General features: G+C 48.0%; 1 protein-coding gene across 1 annotated transcript in view; it reads right to left on the bottom strand.

The window, feature by feature from the left end:
* CRACR2A (calcium release activated channel regulator 2A) overlaps window positions 1–19,313 on the bottom strand; it is a 122,884-nt gene that overhangs the window by 65,189 nt on the left and 38,382 nt on the right. Inside the window, exons 2-4 of the mRNA XM_010845207.1 lie at window positions 12,697–12,947; window positions 3,104–3,215; window positions 1,680–1,863 (exon numbers count right to left, since the gene is read on the bottom strand). Coding sequence (XP_010843509.1) covers window positions 1,680–1,863; window positions 3,104–3,215; window positions 12,697–12,912 — 512 coding nt within the window. The 5' untranslated portion in view covers window positions 12,913–12,947. The remainder of the gene's footprint in view (window positions 1–1,679; window positions 1,864–3,103; window positions 3,216–12,696; window positions 12,948–19,313) is intronic.

The following is a 19,313-nucleotide window of genomic DNA, read 5'->3' as shown; positions in this document are numbered from 1 at the left end:
ATTTATTTTCAGCTGTGCTGGGTCTTCATTGCCACACACAGGCTTTCTCTGGTTTGGGAAGCAGGGGTTACTCTTGGTTGTGATGCGCGGTCTTCTCACTGCGGAGGCTTCCCCTGTTGTGGAGCACGGGCTCTAGGGCACACAGGCTCAGTGGTTGTGGTGTGGGGGCTCTGGGGCATGCTGGCTTCAGTAGCTGCAGCTCTCGGGCCCCTACAGCACAGAGGCGTCAGTAGTCGCAGCATGCAGGCTCAGTAGTGTGACTCACTGGTCTTAGTTGCTCCAAGACATGTGCGATGTTCCCAGACCAGGGTCGAACCCACGTCTCCTGCATTGGCAGGTGGGTTCCTATCCATTGGGCCACCAGGGAAGTCCCCAGGCCCCCTACTCTGTGTGTTGGTTTTGTCCACTGTTCGACTCTTCCCTGGAACCTTCTCTTCATCATGTGGGCTCAGCCCTGCCCGGGGCCCTTGACAGAGGTCCTCTGGGCAGCCTCTGTAAGGTGGCTGGCCTGGAAGTGATGAGTGGACAGAGATGCCCCTGGCTTTCATGACAGTCCCTTGGTCCCCACACGGCCCTCTCCTGCCCCCTCCTCCAGGACAAGGCTTCACAGGGTCATGGGCATGGTCACTGGGCTCTGGCCTCTTGTCCTTGGAGAGGTGGGGTCTGGTGTCCCCTCTGGCCTGCCTGTCTCAACTCTGCCACAAGCTAGAAGATGCTTTGACTTACACATGCTGTCTTGGCCCACACGTTGTGTGAAGACCACTCTCTTCTTCCTCTTCATCCTTCTCCTCCATAGTCTTCCTCTTTCCAAGCTCCAGACACAGCAGCTCCAATCATCAGGACATTCCCGCCCCTCATGAAACTCACTCCCAACCCAGGACCCAGAGACCCCAACACGAAGAGGCAAAAGGTGATGATGGGAATGGGGGCAGAAGTTATTCCACGTTTCTCAGGCTTCTGTCCAGTTTCCACCTGTTACGACATCCCTTGATAACATTTCACTGAAAATGCCTGGGCTTACATTTATGTGTCTCTTTCTTACAAAATACTTTGTACCAAAAAGGAAAAAATGGGAGTATTATGTTTGGTTTGAAGTGGCAACCATCTAAAATTTTCAGCTGAGTTACTGATCGCCCAAGTGATGAGCTGGTAAAAACGGGTCCACCTCCCACCTTAGCTTCCAGAACAGGTTTGGTTCAGCTCAGGGATCCGACATGCAGTCCCGTCCACATAAGGTGCCTTTGGCAGAAGCACAAGGTTTGCACTGCAGACCCAGGGACCCGGCGGAGGTGGAGATGCAGCTGAGCAGGCGGTGACAGGAAGCCTCAGGTGCGACTCACTGAAAACCCTCAAGGCCTGGCACTACCCTCCGTTGGGTGAGCACCCCTAAAGTGAAGGAGACTGAGCCAAGGACAGTGCTGATTATAAACAGCAGAGAGTGAGAGATCAGGGGACCAGGGTGTTACCCGTGGAAATAATGCAAAAAGCAGGGTCAGAGCCCTAAATCCTAGCACCCAGCCAGGTCATGGCCAAGGACAGGCTGCACTGAGTCACCGGTCTAGCTGGAAGCAGAGACCTGGGACCTGGCTGAAGGCTTCATGAGCATTAAGGTGGAAAGGGCCAGATGGAGAGGCTGTCCCTGGGCTGGGCCCCGTCCCCAGGTCGTTGTCACCACTTACTCTTCCAAAACCTTTTGGGCTCCAAGTCTGTCCATGAGGGTCTGGAACTGGGCTTCTTCATCTTCGTCCATGTCGCCCAGGTCCTCGTCCCCTCTACTCTGATACACCTTCTCCTCCTGGAGCTGGGCCGGCTGTGCACCTGCATCTTCCTGACTTGGGTTATTCTGGCTGAAGAAGAAGTGACCTGGGGGACGCATGGGCACAACAGTCTGAATTAGGCAACGCTCACCAAGGAAGACCTTCACTTTCTCAGCGGCCAGGAATCACTTGAGGTTCAGCCGAGAGACAGAAAAGGGAGATCAGACCTTCATAGCAAAGATCTTTGGATGACATGCTCTGGATTCTGTGTCTTTCCTACTTGGATGAGATTCTGCCAGAGATGTTAGAACCTGGGAAAGGCAGAGTGCAGGTACTATGGCATTTTGTAGTTCTCAAAACTTTAAAGGCTGGCTTCAGATCATCTCTCCATGGATTCCTTCTCTAAGACCTTCCCCCCATCACACTCCAGCAGCCCGACTCCCTATGCTTCATGTTACTACCTAGCTCTCCTGGCTGCCAGCATCACTGTGCTTCACATTACAAGTCAGTTATCAATTTCTGAAGATCAGGAAAGGCATCAGAGATGTCTAAGCAAATACAAGGTTCCTGGAAGGAGGCAGATGTATGGTGATTTATCTGACCTGTATTTGTTCTAATCAATATCTGATCAGTATCAGATATGATGGTGTATCTGTTTTGTTTTGTTTTGTTTTAATCTCATTCATGGATCTCAGTTCCTTCCCTCCTGGTCACTTTGAGAACAACTGGTCTGTTCAAACCCTTTACAAATTCCTGTGAAAGCTGGTGCCCCTCAACCTGGAAGACTCAGCCAGCCAGGTTGCAATGAGCCATGTAAGCCTCCCACTCTGTGGTCCCAGACAGACTGGAAACCCCACCTCAGCTCCCCTCTTATGCCGAGCCTCCCCCCAGAGCTTCTCTGCTCACTCCTTGCCGTTCTCCAGGGGGTGGGCACCAAGCGGGCAGTGGTGTGAGCAGGGATGGAGGGCACATGAAAAAAGAACAAATGACCCACAATCTGGAAACTCTGAGAGGCAGGGAAGGGTGTACAACACGCTGCCTCAGAGATGATGGAGCAGAGCTGCTTCTTGTAGGGCTCTGCTCAGACGCTCAGTGTCCAAGTCTCTGCGACCCCCCGGACTGTCCCCTGCCAGGCTCCTCTGTCCATGGGGTTCTCCAGGCAAGAATACTGGAATGGGTTGCCATTTCCTCCTCCAGAGGATCTTCCTGACCCAGGGATCCCACTTGCGTCTCTTACACCTCCTGCATTGGCAGGCGGTTTCTATGCCACTAGCACCACCTGGGAAACCCTTATATGGCTTTAGGCTGACCCGTACCCTGGGGCCCCAGCACCCATCAGAACTTACTAAATCCAGTGGTGAACTCCTCTGGGGTCAGGAAGCCATTGCCATCAGCATCCAGGGTATCAAACACATCCTCCAGGTCCTCCAAGCTGAGGGGCAGCTCCTTATGGAGTCTCTGAAAACAATGCAGACTGCCACGGTTAACACTGCTCATCACAGAGGGCTGCCTGGGGGCGGCGGCGCCTTCCATCCCCAGCCGACAAAAGCCAGAAGCTGGATTCTGAAGCTTCACCTTTCTTCTCCTCTGAATATTAGGACTCCACCATCTCTTGGGTACCTGCTCATCTGTTAGGCAACTTGCTGGGTGATTTATAAGTAAATACGTGTATATTTCTTTCTATATTTATATATAACTTAATATATATAGGATTTCCTAGGTGGGCTCTCAACTACTCCTGAAAAAACAACTGCCACTGGCTTAAGGTGTGGACAAGAGTATTTGTGTTGTAAAGAGAAACTGGCCCAGTGGGGTGCGAGGTCACTGGACCTGGGTCCTGGGCTGCCCCAATCACCCAGGGAGGGAAGAGCAGACACGGAAAGATGAAGAACAAAGCTGAGCTTCCCCCTGGCCTTTGCCTGCTGCACAGTGGCCCCAGGCTAGGGTTAATTTGCACCCTTGAAGCAAGCACCCTCTTGTACCCTAATAATCAAAACTTCCCAGTGGTGACTCCCAAGGGAGTTCATTAGAACCCAGCTGTCCCTCTCCCTTCCTCCTGTTCCCCTGGGGATGGCTGCACAAATTTTCTCACTGTGGAAGTGACAGACAGCTGAAGACAAGGAACACACGGAGCCGCAAGAGGGAAGGCACACGTGCATCTGAACAGTCAGAAAGAGCTGGCAGGTGTGAGCGCCCATGACATAACTTGAGAAACACTCAGCTTGATCCTCTGGCAATCTTCTCGCTGATAAGCCATAAAGATTAATTTGGCAGGTACGTGCATTAAGGAAGACGGTGATGGATCACAATGTGGGGAGGCAGGATGGTGTCGGAGCCATTTAGAATCATTGAATTAAATATGAATGGGTTTTTTTTTTAAAGGAAGGGGAGTGAGACTGTGTGTACAGGTTTTGGAAGTACATCTGCTGAGCAAAGAGCAAAATCTCTAGCTTATCACAGTCCATAAACCAGCTGTCCCAAAGCCAAAGGCAGAGAATACAGGGCGAGGAGGGGGGTCAATCTGGCAAGTGGAAAGTCCATTAACTTCTTCTGAAGCTAAAGGCATCCCACTGGAGGCAGGCTGAAAACCAAGATTCCAGTCCTTTCCTTGTGATAATCTGCCTCTCTCCCACGCTCAGCCTGAATTTGATATCTAAAGTGTGGTCTCGGGCTTCCCTGGTGGTCCGGTGGTTAAAAATCCATCTGCTGATGCAGGGGACATGGGTTCGATCCCTGGTCCAGGAGGATCTCACATGCTGTGGGGCAAGTAAGCCCATGTACAACAACTACTGAGCCTTCACTTTAGAGCCCAGGAGCCGCGCTACTGAAGCCCACATGCCCTAGAGCCCAAGCTCCGAACAGAGAGGCCAGGAAATGAGAAGGCCACACACCGCAGCTAGAGAGTAGCCCCTACTCGCCGCAACTAGAGGAAGCCTGCTCACAGCAACAAAGACCACCATAGCCAAAAATAAATAATAATAAAATGTGGTCTCCGTGCTGAACCCAGAAATGGGCTGGAAGGAATTTCAGAGTCAGTAGGACCCCCAAATTGCCTCTAACCACCAACAGGTGGGTACCCTTGCTCTTGTTAGCATCACCCAGGAAAAGCTAGGTCGCACCCAATCTCTGGCACCACTTCTGAATCCAACAACACTTCTGAGCACAAGTCCTTCCCATGACAGAATCCCACACCTTGTCTCCGTCTCAACCCAGCTTCTTCCTCCTGCTGTCACTGAAACTGAGGGGCAGGAGGACGACAGTCTTATACCTTCTGAGTCATCCTCAGTCTTCACATCCCGGCAGAGCAACACCAAGGGCTTCTCCAGCCTCCTCGGCAAACTGCGAACACTAGATCTCTTCACCTCTCTTCACTGGCCCTACTTGCAAAATCCTTTAGTCTTAATAACCATAATTGCCTCTTATTTATCTTTCGTCTCCGGGCCTGCAGAGCTGTGTAAAAGCAACTCATTCTGCTCCTGTCCCCTGGGTACCTAGTGCTGTCTGCATTTTTAGCTAAGGGAGCCGAGCCGAATGGAGAGGGACGTGATGATTCACTCCATGGTGCTGATAACCCGCGAAGCTCGGAGATTTGCCTGAAGTCACAGTGGAGGCCAGCCTGGGGTAAAAAAGTGATTTCTCCTTCAGGGCCTCTGCTGTGGGCTAGTGGTTCTCTGGGCACCCTTCCTTAATTCCCTTGTCTCATTTCTATCCCACCCCTGCCACCAAAATCTGCCCGGCCAGCACTGCCCATACCAGCCTTCCAGAATCCTGCTTCATGGGTGGGGCCTGTGTCCCTTCAGCTCCACCTGGACGGGCAGGCAGAGGATGGAGGGCGACAGGGAGGAGGCAGGGTCACCCTCCTTACTCAGCTCACAGCCCAATCAGCTCTTCACAAGTCCACGCCCCCCAAACCCTGGCCTCCCCCCACCGCCTCCCAGTTAACCCTCAATTCCTGCCTCTTGGCATCACTTCCCCAGGAAGGCTTGGCAGCCCCCAGCTTAGGAGAGACCCAGACTCCCCGAAACACATTGCACTCATTCACAAGTCTCACCTCACTTTGTACTTCACGTCCTGATGGATGTGATTAGTGGATAAACGTCTGCTCCTCCGGCCTGGAAGCTCTGGGAAGAGGGGCCCCACTCATGTTTGCTCACTATTGTGCCCCAGGATCTGGCCCAGTGTTGACAACCCAGGGGTATGCAACTCGTTCACTTATTGAATGAGCGAATCAATAAACGAGTGACTACAAGTGATCTCAGGCGGTTCTGAACTCCTATTCACAGATCTCTGGTCGACACCTCACCCATTCCAGATCCTGACCAGCCCCCTGGGAATGCTCAGCAAGGTCTTATCAACTAGGCCCTAGAACAGGAGTCTAGGCCCTAGCATAGCCGTGCTGAGGGGGCAGGCTCCCAGAGCCAGGGACAAATGCTATCTCCTGCTGCACCCCAGCAGGACAGACCCTCTGTCTTCCAGGCTACCAGCCCCTAACATGTCTCGTGCAGCAGAAAGCTAAGGTTTGCATAGCTTCAAACACATCTAAGGGAAACACTCACTAAAGAGAAAACCAACAAAATGAAGTTAACTTTGCAAAAAGAATAACAATTGCATGTGAACAATGTTCTGTGACCTCATTTTAAAAGAATTAAACTGACTGTATGTGCACAGAAAAAAAAAAAAGTTTCAGAAGGACACATACCAGCCCTGCACACTGGATTTTCCCCGGAGGGTGGCACTTGGAGGGAGGGGTGGAAATCGTACCTCTATCTTCCTCCTGTCTATAATGTGCTTTTTAAAATGACGAAGTTAGTTTTACTTTCATAAAAAAGGATAAGACCACAAGGGATCCACCTTTACAGCCAGATTGAAGTCTTCCTCTTCTCCCACAGTCTCCTGTTCAGACTCCTGTCCCTGTGGTTGAGCCCAGCCACATCCAGTGTCTTCAGAACAGGACTGTGAGGTCTGGAGGTGGGCTCTACCTTGATTCCGCCTGGTGCCTTGAGGCGCTTGGTCCAGGCTGACGGCTGGGTTTAGACAGGTGTCTCAACCTCTGCACCGCTGACATTTCAGGACGGAGAATTCTTTGCTGGGGAGAGAGCTGCTCTGGGTCTTACAGGACACTCAGCAGCATCCCTGGACAACACTTTGTAGACGCCAGCCGCATCTCCCTCTCCGGTCACTCCGGTCAAGAATGTCCCCAGGGCTTCCTTGGTGGCTCAGTGGTGAAGAATCCACCTGCCAAAGCAGAAGACATGGGATCAATCCCTGGTCTGGGAAGATCCCACATGCCACAGAGCAACTAAGCTTGTGCACCACTGTCGAGCCTGTGCTCTAGAGCCTGGGCGCTGCTACTGCCGAGCCTGAGTGCTGCCACTCCTGCAGCCCGCACGCCCTGGAACTGGTGAACAGCAAGAAGAGAAGTCACTGCAATGAGAAGCCCGCACACCAGAACTAGAGAGTAGCCCCGCTCGCTGCAGCTAAAGAAAAGCCCGCTCAGCAACAAAGACCTAGCACAGCCAAACATAAATAAACTAATTAATTACAAGTGTTTAAAATGGTCCACATAAACAAAATTAAAAAAAAAAAAAAAAGACTGTCCCTAGATGTGGCCAAAAGTCTTCTAAGAAGCATAACCGTGTTTGCTCCCACAGACTGGACACAAGCGAGGTCAGTGCCTGTTGGAGATGACCAGAGGGGACACTCTCCAGCAGAAATGTCCCTTCTTGGCCTCGGAGGCAGAACAGATGACACTCGCCTGGCCTCCCAGTGTGACAGTGCAGCCGCTGTGGAAACAGGCTGGGGCTCCTCCAAACCACACATAGAATCGCCTGGGATCCAGCGATCCTGCTTTGGGGTACACACCCCAGAGAACTGACAGCAGGGCCGCCAAGTGCATTTGTACATCCCTGATCACAGTAGCATGGTTCACAGGCAAGGGTGTGAAGCATCAGAAGTGCCCATTGACGGTCAAATGGATACACAAAATATGATAAATAGGTACAATGGAATCTTATACAGCCCTGAAAAGAGAGGAGATTCTGATAAGTGCTGCCACGGGGCATCTTGAAGACATTCTGCTCAGTGAAATACAGCGGTCACGCCAGGATGGACACTATATGATTCCACTTACATGAGGTCCCCAGAGGAGCCGTATCCGTAGAGACATAAGGCAGGATAGTCCTGGAGGCTGGGGGAGGGGGATGAGGATGTAGGCTTTAATAGGGACAGTTTCTCTTTTGCAAAATAAGAAGAGTTCTGGAGCTGAGTGGGAGTGATGATTACACAACAACCTGAATGTATTGAAAAGCACTGAAATAGTCACTTAGAAACGATTAAGAAATTTTTAGTGGATTTATCAGTTGGAGCTAGTGATAAAGAACCCACTGGCCAGTACAGGAGTATGAGTCAAGGGTTCGATCCCTAGGTCGGGAAGATCCCCTGGAAAAGGACATGGCAACCAACTCCAGTATTCTTCCCTGGAGAATCCCATGGACAGAGGAGGGTGGAGGGCTACAGTCCATGGGGTCACAGAATCGGACATGACTCAAGTGACTTAGCAGGCACAGATGGGCACACACAATTTTAAAGCATCACGAGGTGGAGGACACTAGGGATTAAGAATCAGGGTATAAGTAAGTTCCCCACCACCATGAACACACACACAGACGGTGAGCATTTATGGGGAGACTTCAGGTCCCAGCTCGGGGCTAAGTGCTCTGCATGAACACGGGTGTCTGACTCTCTTCTAGAGCCAGGGGATAGTTATAAATAATTCACACATGAGCAACACAGCTTACAGGGGTTAAGAGATTCACACAAATGCACACTGCCAGTAAGCTGCAGATTCAGGATTAAAATTAGTCAATTTTCCGTAAAATTCTTTAAGAGTCTCCTTGCTAACCTAACTGAGAGTCATCTAGCTTCTCCTGTAAGCGTCGGATGGTGCCCCTTTGAGGCTTTGTGGGCCTCTGTGACGGCTTCTAAAAGTCTGAGCTGTAACTTGGAATCTGCTGTGGAGGGTCTGCAAAGAGCCAGCTGGGGTCCAATAACCCGGCGCTCACAGAAATGGGGAGCAGCGGGGTTCGGCTGGTTGGCCAGCTCCTGGGTGGTTCTTTACAGCTCGGCTAATCCAGGAACCGCAGGCAGTGTTGGGAGGTGTGCTCTTGGCACCGGTGACGATCATCACACCGCTCTCGGGTGCTCAGTCTCTCAGTCTGCCTGACTCTGTACGACCCCATGGACTGCAGCCCTCCAGGCTCCTCTGCCCATGGGATTCTCCAGACAAGAACACTGGAGTGGGTTGCCATGCCCTGCTCCAGAGGATCTTCCCGACCCAGGGACTGAACCCGCATCGCCTGTGACTCCTACATTGGCAGGCAGTTTCTTTACTACTAGTGCCATCTGAGAAGCCCACACACTTCTCTAAAAAACTGGGGAAATGGGATTTATGAGACTGCAGACTGCCCATCCAGTTCCAGCTCTCTCTCCCGGCTGGAAAGGTCTTTTCACCCCCTTCTCCAGCCTGGCCCTCCTGTGTCCCTCAGCCTCTCACTCAGCACCCTCCAGCCCACGACTCTGCTTCTCTAAGGGACCCCTCCCTGCAAAGCAGTCTTCACCCCAGCTCTTTCAGGAATGATCCCCAAGGGACACACAGCGGGGCTCCTTGTGGAGGAGGGTGTGAGGTGTTGTGGGGGGACATGGGCAGGTCTGAAGACCCTCACATCCCTGCCGAAACCCTGTGCACCTATGCAGATCAGGGTCTTCTGCCCACTGTCTGGTAGCAGGATGTCTGCCCCTGGAGCGTGAGCTCAGGGCAGCCAGCCATCCCCGAGACCAGCTCCTTTCCACCTGTGGTCCTGCCCTGCCAGGCCAGCTGGCTGCCCACCGCTGCTCTGAGCACCTGTCAGATGGCTGAAGCCCATCTCACCTACTGCGAGTGGACTTCCTGTCATTACACAGGAGAAAGAAGAACAGGAGCACTGGGGGAGCAGCCTACCACCGCATCGGCTATACCCCAATACAAAATGAAAAGACTGGGAAAAAAAGAAAACCTGCCCATCTTGGGTCTTCATCCCCTTAACACCACTGTATGTCCCCCACCCAAAATGCACTTGACAGATAAGTGAGGGCTGGTAGGGGTAGGGGAGATGCTGTCAGAGCTCCAGCAGAACCTATGCTTCCTCTAGTCTCGTCCGGGTGAAACCATGACTGCAGCATGAGAGACTGCAGGAAGACGCTCAGAAGGACTTTTATACTAGCGGCAGGAAGGTACCAGACCAGGGGTGGGCAAGCCATGCCCCCGTCCTGTAAGTGGGACCCAGAGCCTGTTTTCCTATGCCCAGTGAGCTAAGCATGACTTTTACATTTTTTAACGGTTGAAAACAACATCAAAAGGATAATATTTAGTGACATATGAAAATGACATACAATGTTCATTTCAGTATTGGTAAGTAGAGTTGTTTGGGGGCGGGCCACACTGTCTGTGGCTGCTGGTGCTGATGTAAGCAAGCAGGACCCTCTGGGGCCTTCCCAGGACAGACCCCTTCCCAGCATCCTCTGCTTTAGATCCTCTCTGAAGGCTGCCCACTCCAGTATTCTTGCCTGGAAAATCCTGCAGACAAGGAGCCTGGCGGGTTACAGACCATGGTGTCGCAGAGTCAGACATGACTGAAGTGACTTAGCACGAAAGACCTAGATAATAGTATCTGAAGCACACTGCCTGAGTTGTTCTACAGATGATAAAAGCCACCACCAAATGGAAAACGTCATATACCTGATGATCATGAGTACGTAGTCCCCGGGCCTCCTGGAGCCTGAGGATTGATCACCTGAATCCCTGTGACAGCGCTCTGATCTCTCACCATTAGCCAATCAAGAATTGTGCATGAACTGATCACAGACCCTGGAACTCTCCCTTCCAAACCTGGCCTTTAAAGATGCTTTGCTGAAACCCCTCAGGGAGCTTGAAGGTCCTGGGCTCCTTGCCTGACCTGGTAATAAATGCTACATTTCCTTCCCCACAACCCAGCATGGATAGATAGCTTTATGGCGCATGGGACAGTGGATCCGAGTTTGGTTTAGTAACCCGGCCACAGAGCGGAGAGTCACAGTACCTCGTGGGAGTGGCTTGAGCACAACTCAGAGCTGTGCTGCAAGGCAACAAGTCAATGCCTTTCCACCTGTGTTCCAGAAGGTTCTTCTCCATGTCTTCAAGAAACTTATATTGCAATCACTATTTTCCACAATCCTAGGGCTTCAGCAATATGTGAACCGTGAACTTCCTGATGGTCAAGCTGGTTTTAGAAAAGGCAGAGGAACTAGAGATCAAATTGCCAACATCCAATGGATCATGGAAAAAGCAAGAGAGTTCCAGAAAAACATGTATTTCTGCTTTATTGACTATGCCAAAGCCTTTGACTGTGTGGATCACAATAAACTGTGGAAAATTCTGAAAGAGATGGGAATACCAGACCACCTGATCTGCCTCTTGAGAAATTTGTATGCAGGTCAGGAAGCAACAGTTAGAACTGGACATGGAACAACAGACTGGTTCCAAATAGGAAAAGGAGTTCATCAAGGCTGTATATTGTCACCCTGCTTATTTAACTTATATGCAGAGTACATCATGAGAAACGCTGGACTGGAAGAAACACAAGCTGGAATCAAGATTGCCAGGAGAAATATCAATAACCTCAGATATGCAGATGACACCACCCTTATGGCAGAAAATGAAGAGGAACCAAAAAGCCTCTTGATGAAAGTGAAAGAGGAGAATGAAAAAGTTGGCTTAAAGCTCAACAATCAGAAAACGAAGATCATGGCATCCGGTCCCATCACTTCATGGGAAATAGATGGGGAAACAGTGGAAACAGTGGCAGACTTTATTTTTTTGAACTCCAAAATCAGTGCAGATGGTGACTGCAGCCATGAAGTTGAAAGACCCTTGCTCCTTAGAAGAATTATGACCAACCTAGATAGCATATTAAAAAGCAGAGACATTACTCTGCCAACAAAGATCCATCTAGTCAAAGCTATGGCTTTTTCAGTAGTCATGTATGGATGTGAGCACTGGACTGTAAAGAAAGCTGAGCGCTGAAGAATTGATGCTTTTGAACTGTGGTGTTGGAGAAGACTCCTGAGAGTCCCTTGGACTGCAAGGAGATCCAACCAGTCCATTCTGAAGGAGATCAGCCCTGGGATTTCTTTGGAAGGAATGAGGGTAAAGCTGAAACTCCAGTACTTTGGCCACCTCATGCGAAGAGTTGACTCATTGGAAAAGACTCTGATGCTGGGAGGGATTGGGGGCAGGAGGAGAAGGGGACGACAGAGGATGAGATGGCTGGATGGCATCACTGACTCGACGGACGTGAGTCTGAGTGAACTCCGGGAGTTGGTGACGGACAGGGAGGCCTGGCATGCTGCGATTCATGGGGTCGCAAAGAGTCGGACACGACTGAGCGACTGAATGAACTGAACTGAGGGAGTTACTGAGTCAGAGAAAACAGCTCCCAAGTCAGACAGCAAGTATAGATCAGAAAAAGAGCACCAGGAGATCTGGCTCCCAGAAGAGTCTGGGTCGATGTCTCCTTCCAGGACAGAGTTAACGGCATCTTTTCTGTTAAAGGGCTTCCTTGGTGGCTCAGACAGTAAAGAATCTGCCTGCAATTCAGGAGACCTGGGATTGATCCTTGGGTTGGGACGATTCCCTGGAGAAGGAAATGGCAACCCACTCCAATATTTTTGCCTGGGAAATTCCATGGACAGAGGAGCCTGGCGGGCTACAGTCCAAGGGGTTGCAAAGAGTCAGAACGACTGAGCGACTAACACTTTCACTTTCTGTTAAAGACGTCACATCCCAAGAGACAGGTCTCAACCCAAGAGAGGGAGACCCAGGCCCTTGGCATTCCAGGTGGGCAGGCCCAGCCCAGGGACCCCTTACCTGCATATCTGCCCTGGCGATGAAGCCCTTGCCCTCCTTGTCACAGGTCTGAAAGAATTCCTGTGCCCTCCTCAGCATGGCCAGCTGAGTCGCTGCCAGCTCCTGAGTCCCCTCGCATGGCAGGTCGTCCAGGGAGCCCAAGCAGGCCCCGCTCCCCTGGCGCCCCCGGCCAGATCCCCGGGGTCTGGAGACCATTCTCCCATCAATGGTGGCCATCCGGATCTGTCAATTTCTTCGAGTCTCTTCAGAACCTGAAGATGGAAGATGAGAGAGAGGCGTGGTGAGGATGCAAGGAGGCTGGAGAAGGACGTGGGGTTGGTGAGAGGGAAGCAGAGAACCACCTACCAGGGTGCCTGTCTCTCTCTTAATTAGCATGAGCTCAGAACAGGGGAAATGCACCATGATCACTAACAGATCAGCCAGCCCATCAAAGTAAGCAGAAAAGATTGGCCGGGGGGTGGGGTGGCGGCGGGGGATAGACGTTTCCAGATTGAAAGGAGGCAGCCAGAGAACTGAATCAACAAATAGATGTAAATCAACATCAAAAGTACAGATCCTGATAGATCAGTTATCATTTCTGGAGTGTTCCTCTGGAGGCAGGTACTGCACCAAGATCCCTCTACACATTTCCCCACCCTCGAATGGAGGGATTGCAGTCATGGTGACTAGCAGTAGAGGAAGATATTTGGGGTTGGGTCTTCCTGGTAGCTCAGATGGTAAAGAGTCTGCCTGCAATGTAGGAGACCTGGGTTCAATCCCCGGGCTGGGAAGAGCCCCTAGAGGAGGACGTGACAACCCACTCCAGTATTCTCACCTGGAGAAGCCTATCAGTTCTATCAGTGTTTGTTCTATGCTTTTGGCATCTGTTATTAGGTCCAATTGTGTTTAGATTACTTTATTCTATTGATGAATCTTGCCTGGAGAATCCCACGGACAGAGGAGCCTGGCGGGCTATCATCCATGAGTTGCAGAGTCGGACACGACTGAAGCCATGTAGCATGCACGCATTGCTGAAAGAATTTTCAGTTCATGGCACAGGAGGAAGAAACCTAGGTGGAGCCTGTGTGTTCAGTTGCTCAGTTGTGTCTGACTCTTTGCAACCCCATGGACGATAGCCTGCCAGGCTCCTCTGTCCATTGGATTCTCCAGGCAAGATTCATCAATAGGATAAAGTAATCTAAACACAAATGTACCTAATAACAGATGCCAAAAGCAAATGCACAGAATAAGAACTGATAGAAATTCAAGGAGAACTAGACAAATCCACAACCACATTTAGATTTCAATATCCCTCTATCAATAATGAATAAAACAAGGGGACAGAAATCAGAAAGGATACAGAAGGCTTGAACCAAACTGTCAATTATTTTGACCTAATTGACATTAATAGAAAAATCTACCCAACAAAATCTGAATACAAATCTTTTAAGTGTAACATGGAACATTTACCAAGACAGTCCATATTCTGGTCCACAAAACAAGATTCAACAAATTTAAAAGGATTCAGTCAAACAGAGTATGTACTCTGACCACCCTGGAATTACATTAGAACAACAACAGAAAGACCTCTGGAAAATCGCCAAATATGTGGAAACTACATAATGCTCTTCTGAAACCCATGGCTCAAAGGAGAAATGTAAAGGGAATTTGAGAAGCATTTTTTAACTAAATGAAACTGCTGCTGCTAAGTCACTTCAGTTGTGTCCAACTCTGTGCGACCCCATAGACGGCAGCCCACCAGGCTCCCCCGTCCCTGGGATTCTCCAGGCAAGAACACTGGAGTGAGTTGCCATTTCCTTCTCCAATGCATAAAAGCTCAATATATCAAATTTTGTAGGATATTGCTAAAGCAGTACTCAGGGAAAGATTTACAGCACAAAACACATATAAAAGCAAAGAAAGGTCTTGGTCAAGCAGCCTCATCTTCTACCACTAGAAACTAGAAAAAGAGGAGCCAATTAAACCCCAAGTAAGGAGAAGAAATAACAATCAGAGCAGAAATCAATGAAATAAAAAAACAATGGAGAAAAATCAATGAAACTAAAAGCTAGTACTTTAAGAAGATCAATAAAGAGAGAAGACACTATATCACAGTATCAGGAATTTGAGATGACACCATTACACATTCTACAGACATTAAAAGCATAATAAGGGAAAATTATGAGCAAGTTTATGCCAGTAAGTTTATCAATTTAGATGAGATGGAGAAATTCCTTGAAATATCACACTAAACATCAAAGCTCACTCAAGGAAAAATAGGTAACACGAATAATACTTTATTTTAAAAACTGAACTGACAGTTTAAAATCTTCCTATAGGAAAACTCTAGGCCCAGGTGGCTACGCTGATGAAGTCTACCAAATACTAAAAGAAAAATTAATAGCAATTCTATTCAAACTCTTCTGGAAGATTGAAGGATAGGAAATACTTTCTAACATATTCTATGAGGCCAGGATTACCCTGACACTCAAACTAGACAAAAACATTAAAAGAAAAGAAAAACAGGCCAAAAACCTTCATGAACATAGATGCAAGAATTCTTTAGGAAATTATAGCAGATTGAACCCAACACTGTATAAAAAGAATGATACATCCTGATTAAGTGGGGTTTTATCCGAGGAGTACAAGAATGGCTTAATATTTGAAAATTAACACCATAATTCACCACATTAACAAATTTAAAAGACAAATGGTATGATCATCTGAATAGATGCAGAACAAGCATTTGACAAAATCTAACACCAACTTCTGGCAAAAACTCTCAGCAAACTAGAAATAGGAAGGAGTTTTCCCAATCTAAAAATGGGTATCTACCCAAAAAAAGTGACAGTTAAAATTATACTTGGTGTAAAACCAAATGTTTTTGCCCTATGATCAAGAAAAAGACAAGAATGTTGTCTCACCACTTCTATCCAACATTGTTGTTAGCATCTCGCCAGTTTGATGAGACAAGAAAAGAAATAAAAAGCACCCAGATTGGAAAGCAGGAAGTAAAATTATCTTTATTCCCAGACAACTTGAGTGTCTAGTAGGAAATCTGACGAAATTCACAAAAAGCTGCTAGAACTAACATGTGACTTTGACAAGTTTAAAAGATACACACTCTCTATACGAAAATCAATTGTGCTTCTGGATGTCGGCAACAAAAAGCTGAGATTGAAATAAAAATATCATTTACAGTAGCATCAAAAATATGAAATGCTTATGGATATATCTGAGAAAAAATATGTAGTACTCATCCATGGAAAGATACAAAATATTGGTGAGAGAATTTAAAGAAGACCACAATCAGTGGAAAGAGTTGAATGTTCATGAACTGAAAGACTCAATTCTCTTAAGATGCTATTTCTCCCTAAATTCATCCATAGATTCATCTCAATCCCAATCAAAATCCCAGCGGGTTTTGTAGAAACTGACAACCTGATCCAAAATTCATGTGAAAATGCAAAGGACCTAGAAGAGCCAAAACAACTTCAAAAAAAGAAAACAAAGTTGCAAGAACACTACTGGATTTCCAGACATTCTGAGTCTGCAGTCATGAAGGCAGTGTAATATTGGTATAAAGACAGAAAAGTAAATAGATAAATGAAACAGAACAGAAGATCCAGAAATAGACCTGTATATAGAACTAATTTTTTTTGCAAAGGCAGTTCAGCAGAGGGAGTGTAATCCTTTTAGCAAATGGTACTGGAATAATCGGATATCCATTTGCAAAAATGAATTTCAGTTCATACCTTATCCCATATACTAAGATTTACTCAAAACGGATCATAGAACTAAATGGAAAATCTAAAAATATTAAACTTCAAGAAGAAAACATCTTTGTGACCTTGGCTTAAAGTCAAATATTTCTTAGGTACAGTAGCAATAGCATAATCCATTTAAAGGAAACCCTGATAAATTGGACTTTATAAAAATTTCAACTTTCTGCTCTTTGAAAGATACCATTTAAGCTCCACAGAGAAAAATATTTGCAAATCATGTATCCGATAGAGAATTTTGATCCAGAATATATAAAGAACCCTCAGAACTTATTTGGAGAAGGCAATGGCACCCCACTCCAGTACTCTTGCCTGGAAAATCCCATGGACGGAGGAGCCTGGTAGGCTGCAGTCCATGGGGTCGCTAAGAGTCGGACACGACTGAGCGACTTCACTTTCACTTTTCACTTTCATGCATTGGAGAAGGAAATGGCAACCCACTCCAGTGTTCTTGCCTGGAGAATCCCAGGGACGCAGGAGCCTGGTGGGCTGTCATCTCTGGGGTCACACATAGTCGGACATTACTGAAGCGACTTAGCAGCAGCAGAACTTATTAATCAGAAAATAAACAACTCAATTTTTTAATGGACAAACATTTGAACAGGCACTTCACCAAATAAGATATATTGATATCAAATAATTGCATAAAAATGTTCAACATTATTAGTCATAAGGGAAATGCAATTTAACACCACAATGAAAGGCTACTATACACTTACTAGAATGTCTGAAACGAAAAAGATTGACCAAGTCTTGGCACAGATATGGGGTGATTGGATGGAATACTCAAACGCTGCTGGTGAGAATGTACACAAATGTACAACCCTTTGGAAAACATTCTGTGGTTTCCTTAAAAAGTCAAACAAACTCCTACCATCCTAAATATTTACTAACAGAATAAAAGCATATATCTGTACAAAGACTTGTCCATGAAGGTTCATAGAAGCTTTATTCGTAGCAGCCAAAAACAGTCAAAACGCTCATCGGCATGTGAGTGGGTAAAACTGTAATGTAAACCCACAATGGGATACTACTTGGGTTTGAAAGGAGAGGACTGTTGTTCCAAGGAACAAACTGCATTGAATTTCAATCACATGAGTGAAAGAAGTTGGACAAAAATAGTGCACCCTATTTGATTCCATTTATATAAAATTATGAAAAAGGATGACTACCTAAGTGATAGGAAAGAGATAAGGGAGGGTGGGAGAAGGTGAAAAGCAGGAATGGCAAATGGGCAAGAGGAACCTTTTGGTGGTGTAGACGTGTTCCAAATCTTACTTGCTGTGGTGGTTTCATGGAGATATACATATACATACAGACACTCGTACACATGTATACATACATGTATATACGAACATGGGCTTCCCTGGAGCTCAGTGGTAAAGAACCTGCCTGCAATGCAGGAGAAACGCGTTCAGTTCCTAGGTCTGGAAGATCCCCTGGAAGAGGAAATGGCAAGCCACTCTAGTATTCTTGCCTGGAGATATCCCATGGACAGAGGAGCTTGGTGGGCTACAGTCCATGGGGTCCCAAAAATTCAGACATGACTGAGCGACAGAACAACAATTGTATGTCAATAGTTCAACAGATCTATTTAAAATATATATATAGGCCAGCCAGCCCCTTCTCATGCTTCCCAGAACTTGCAAATCTTGCACCACCTGCTGTGTTTATTCCCAGGATCCTGACTCCTCCTTTGACCTTCAACTCTGGCAAGCCGGAAATGCCTGAAAATTCAGCAGTTTCCCTGTGAAAACCCTCAGTCACATAGTGTCGGAGCTAAATGAACATGGAAAGGAGGGGGGCAAGGCAGAGTTCCTTCTGCAGACTCTTGCCCCAGTCGGATGCATGAGCTCACCTCCTTTCTCCTCTGACTTGGCCAGAAATCTTCCCATAGTATCTGTGGGGTTCCCAAGGGGAAGAGAAGACAAAGCCACAGAAGTGCTTCTGCTTTCATTTCCAAATAGAATGGAAGGCCTGCACTGGGCTGGGCCGTCTCACATTTGGAGGAAGCCTGGTGATGCTCTGGCCCGGGACTGAACACAGCTTTCTGCCTCCAGGATGCTTCAGGCCACCAGACAGTAACTCCGTAAGAGGGAAGAGGTTGTGTGTGTTAGTTGCTCAGTCCTGTCCAACTCTATGTGACCCCATGGACCATAGCCCTCTGGGCCCTTCTGTCCCTGGGGTTTTCTAGGCAGGAATATTGGAGTAGGTTGCATTCCCTTCTCCAGAAGATTTTCCTGACCCAGGGATCAAACCTGGGTCTTCCCCACTACAGGCAGAGTCTTAACTGTCTGAGACACCAGAGAAGCCTCCATAAGAGGGCAAGTGGTGGGATATGGCCCAAAGACAGTAGACAAAGTCTGTCACCATCACAAAGGGAAAGAGAGCCCGCTCTTATCTGCCTGTCTCCATCAGAGCTGGCAGACGGCCGTTCTTCCTCCAGAATGGCTCCAGAAAAGCCTTCATACACGGATGGAAATTATCCAGCCCTCTTTTATTTCCAGAAGCATCTCCAGACCTCCAAAGTGATTCACAGCTCAGTAATGGCTATAATCAGAACATTCACAGACAAAGCCTAAATCCTCTCTGAAGGCTCTGAGCCCCTTCCCTGTTACTCTGGGCTCCTCAGAAATGGAGCAGGCTGGTACCCCCTCTCCACCATGCCAGAGGCAGACTTCAGAGTCACCCTGACCTTCCTTGAAGCTCTCCTGACGCAGGTAGGACTAAGAGTCCCACAGCATCTTCAGTATCTGATCAGATCCTATTAATTACCCAGGCTCCAGTGGAGGAATATTCTATATGCAGCAGTGATCCAGTACTCTTGCCTGGAGAATCGCAGGGACAGTGGAGCCT

Source organism: Bison bison, unplaced genomic scaffold (assembly GCF_000754665.1).
Source record: "Bison bison bison isolate TAMUID 2011002044 unplaced genomic scaffold, Bison_UMD1.0 scf7180017864213, whole genome shotgun sequence".
Lineage (NCBI taxonomy): Eukaryota > Metazoa > Chordata > Mammalia > Artiodactyla > Bovidae > Bison > Bison bison.
The sequence above is the reverse complement of the archived record's forward strand: the minus strand, read 5'-3'. Positions and strand labels throughout refer to the sequence as shown.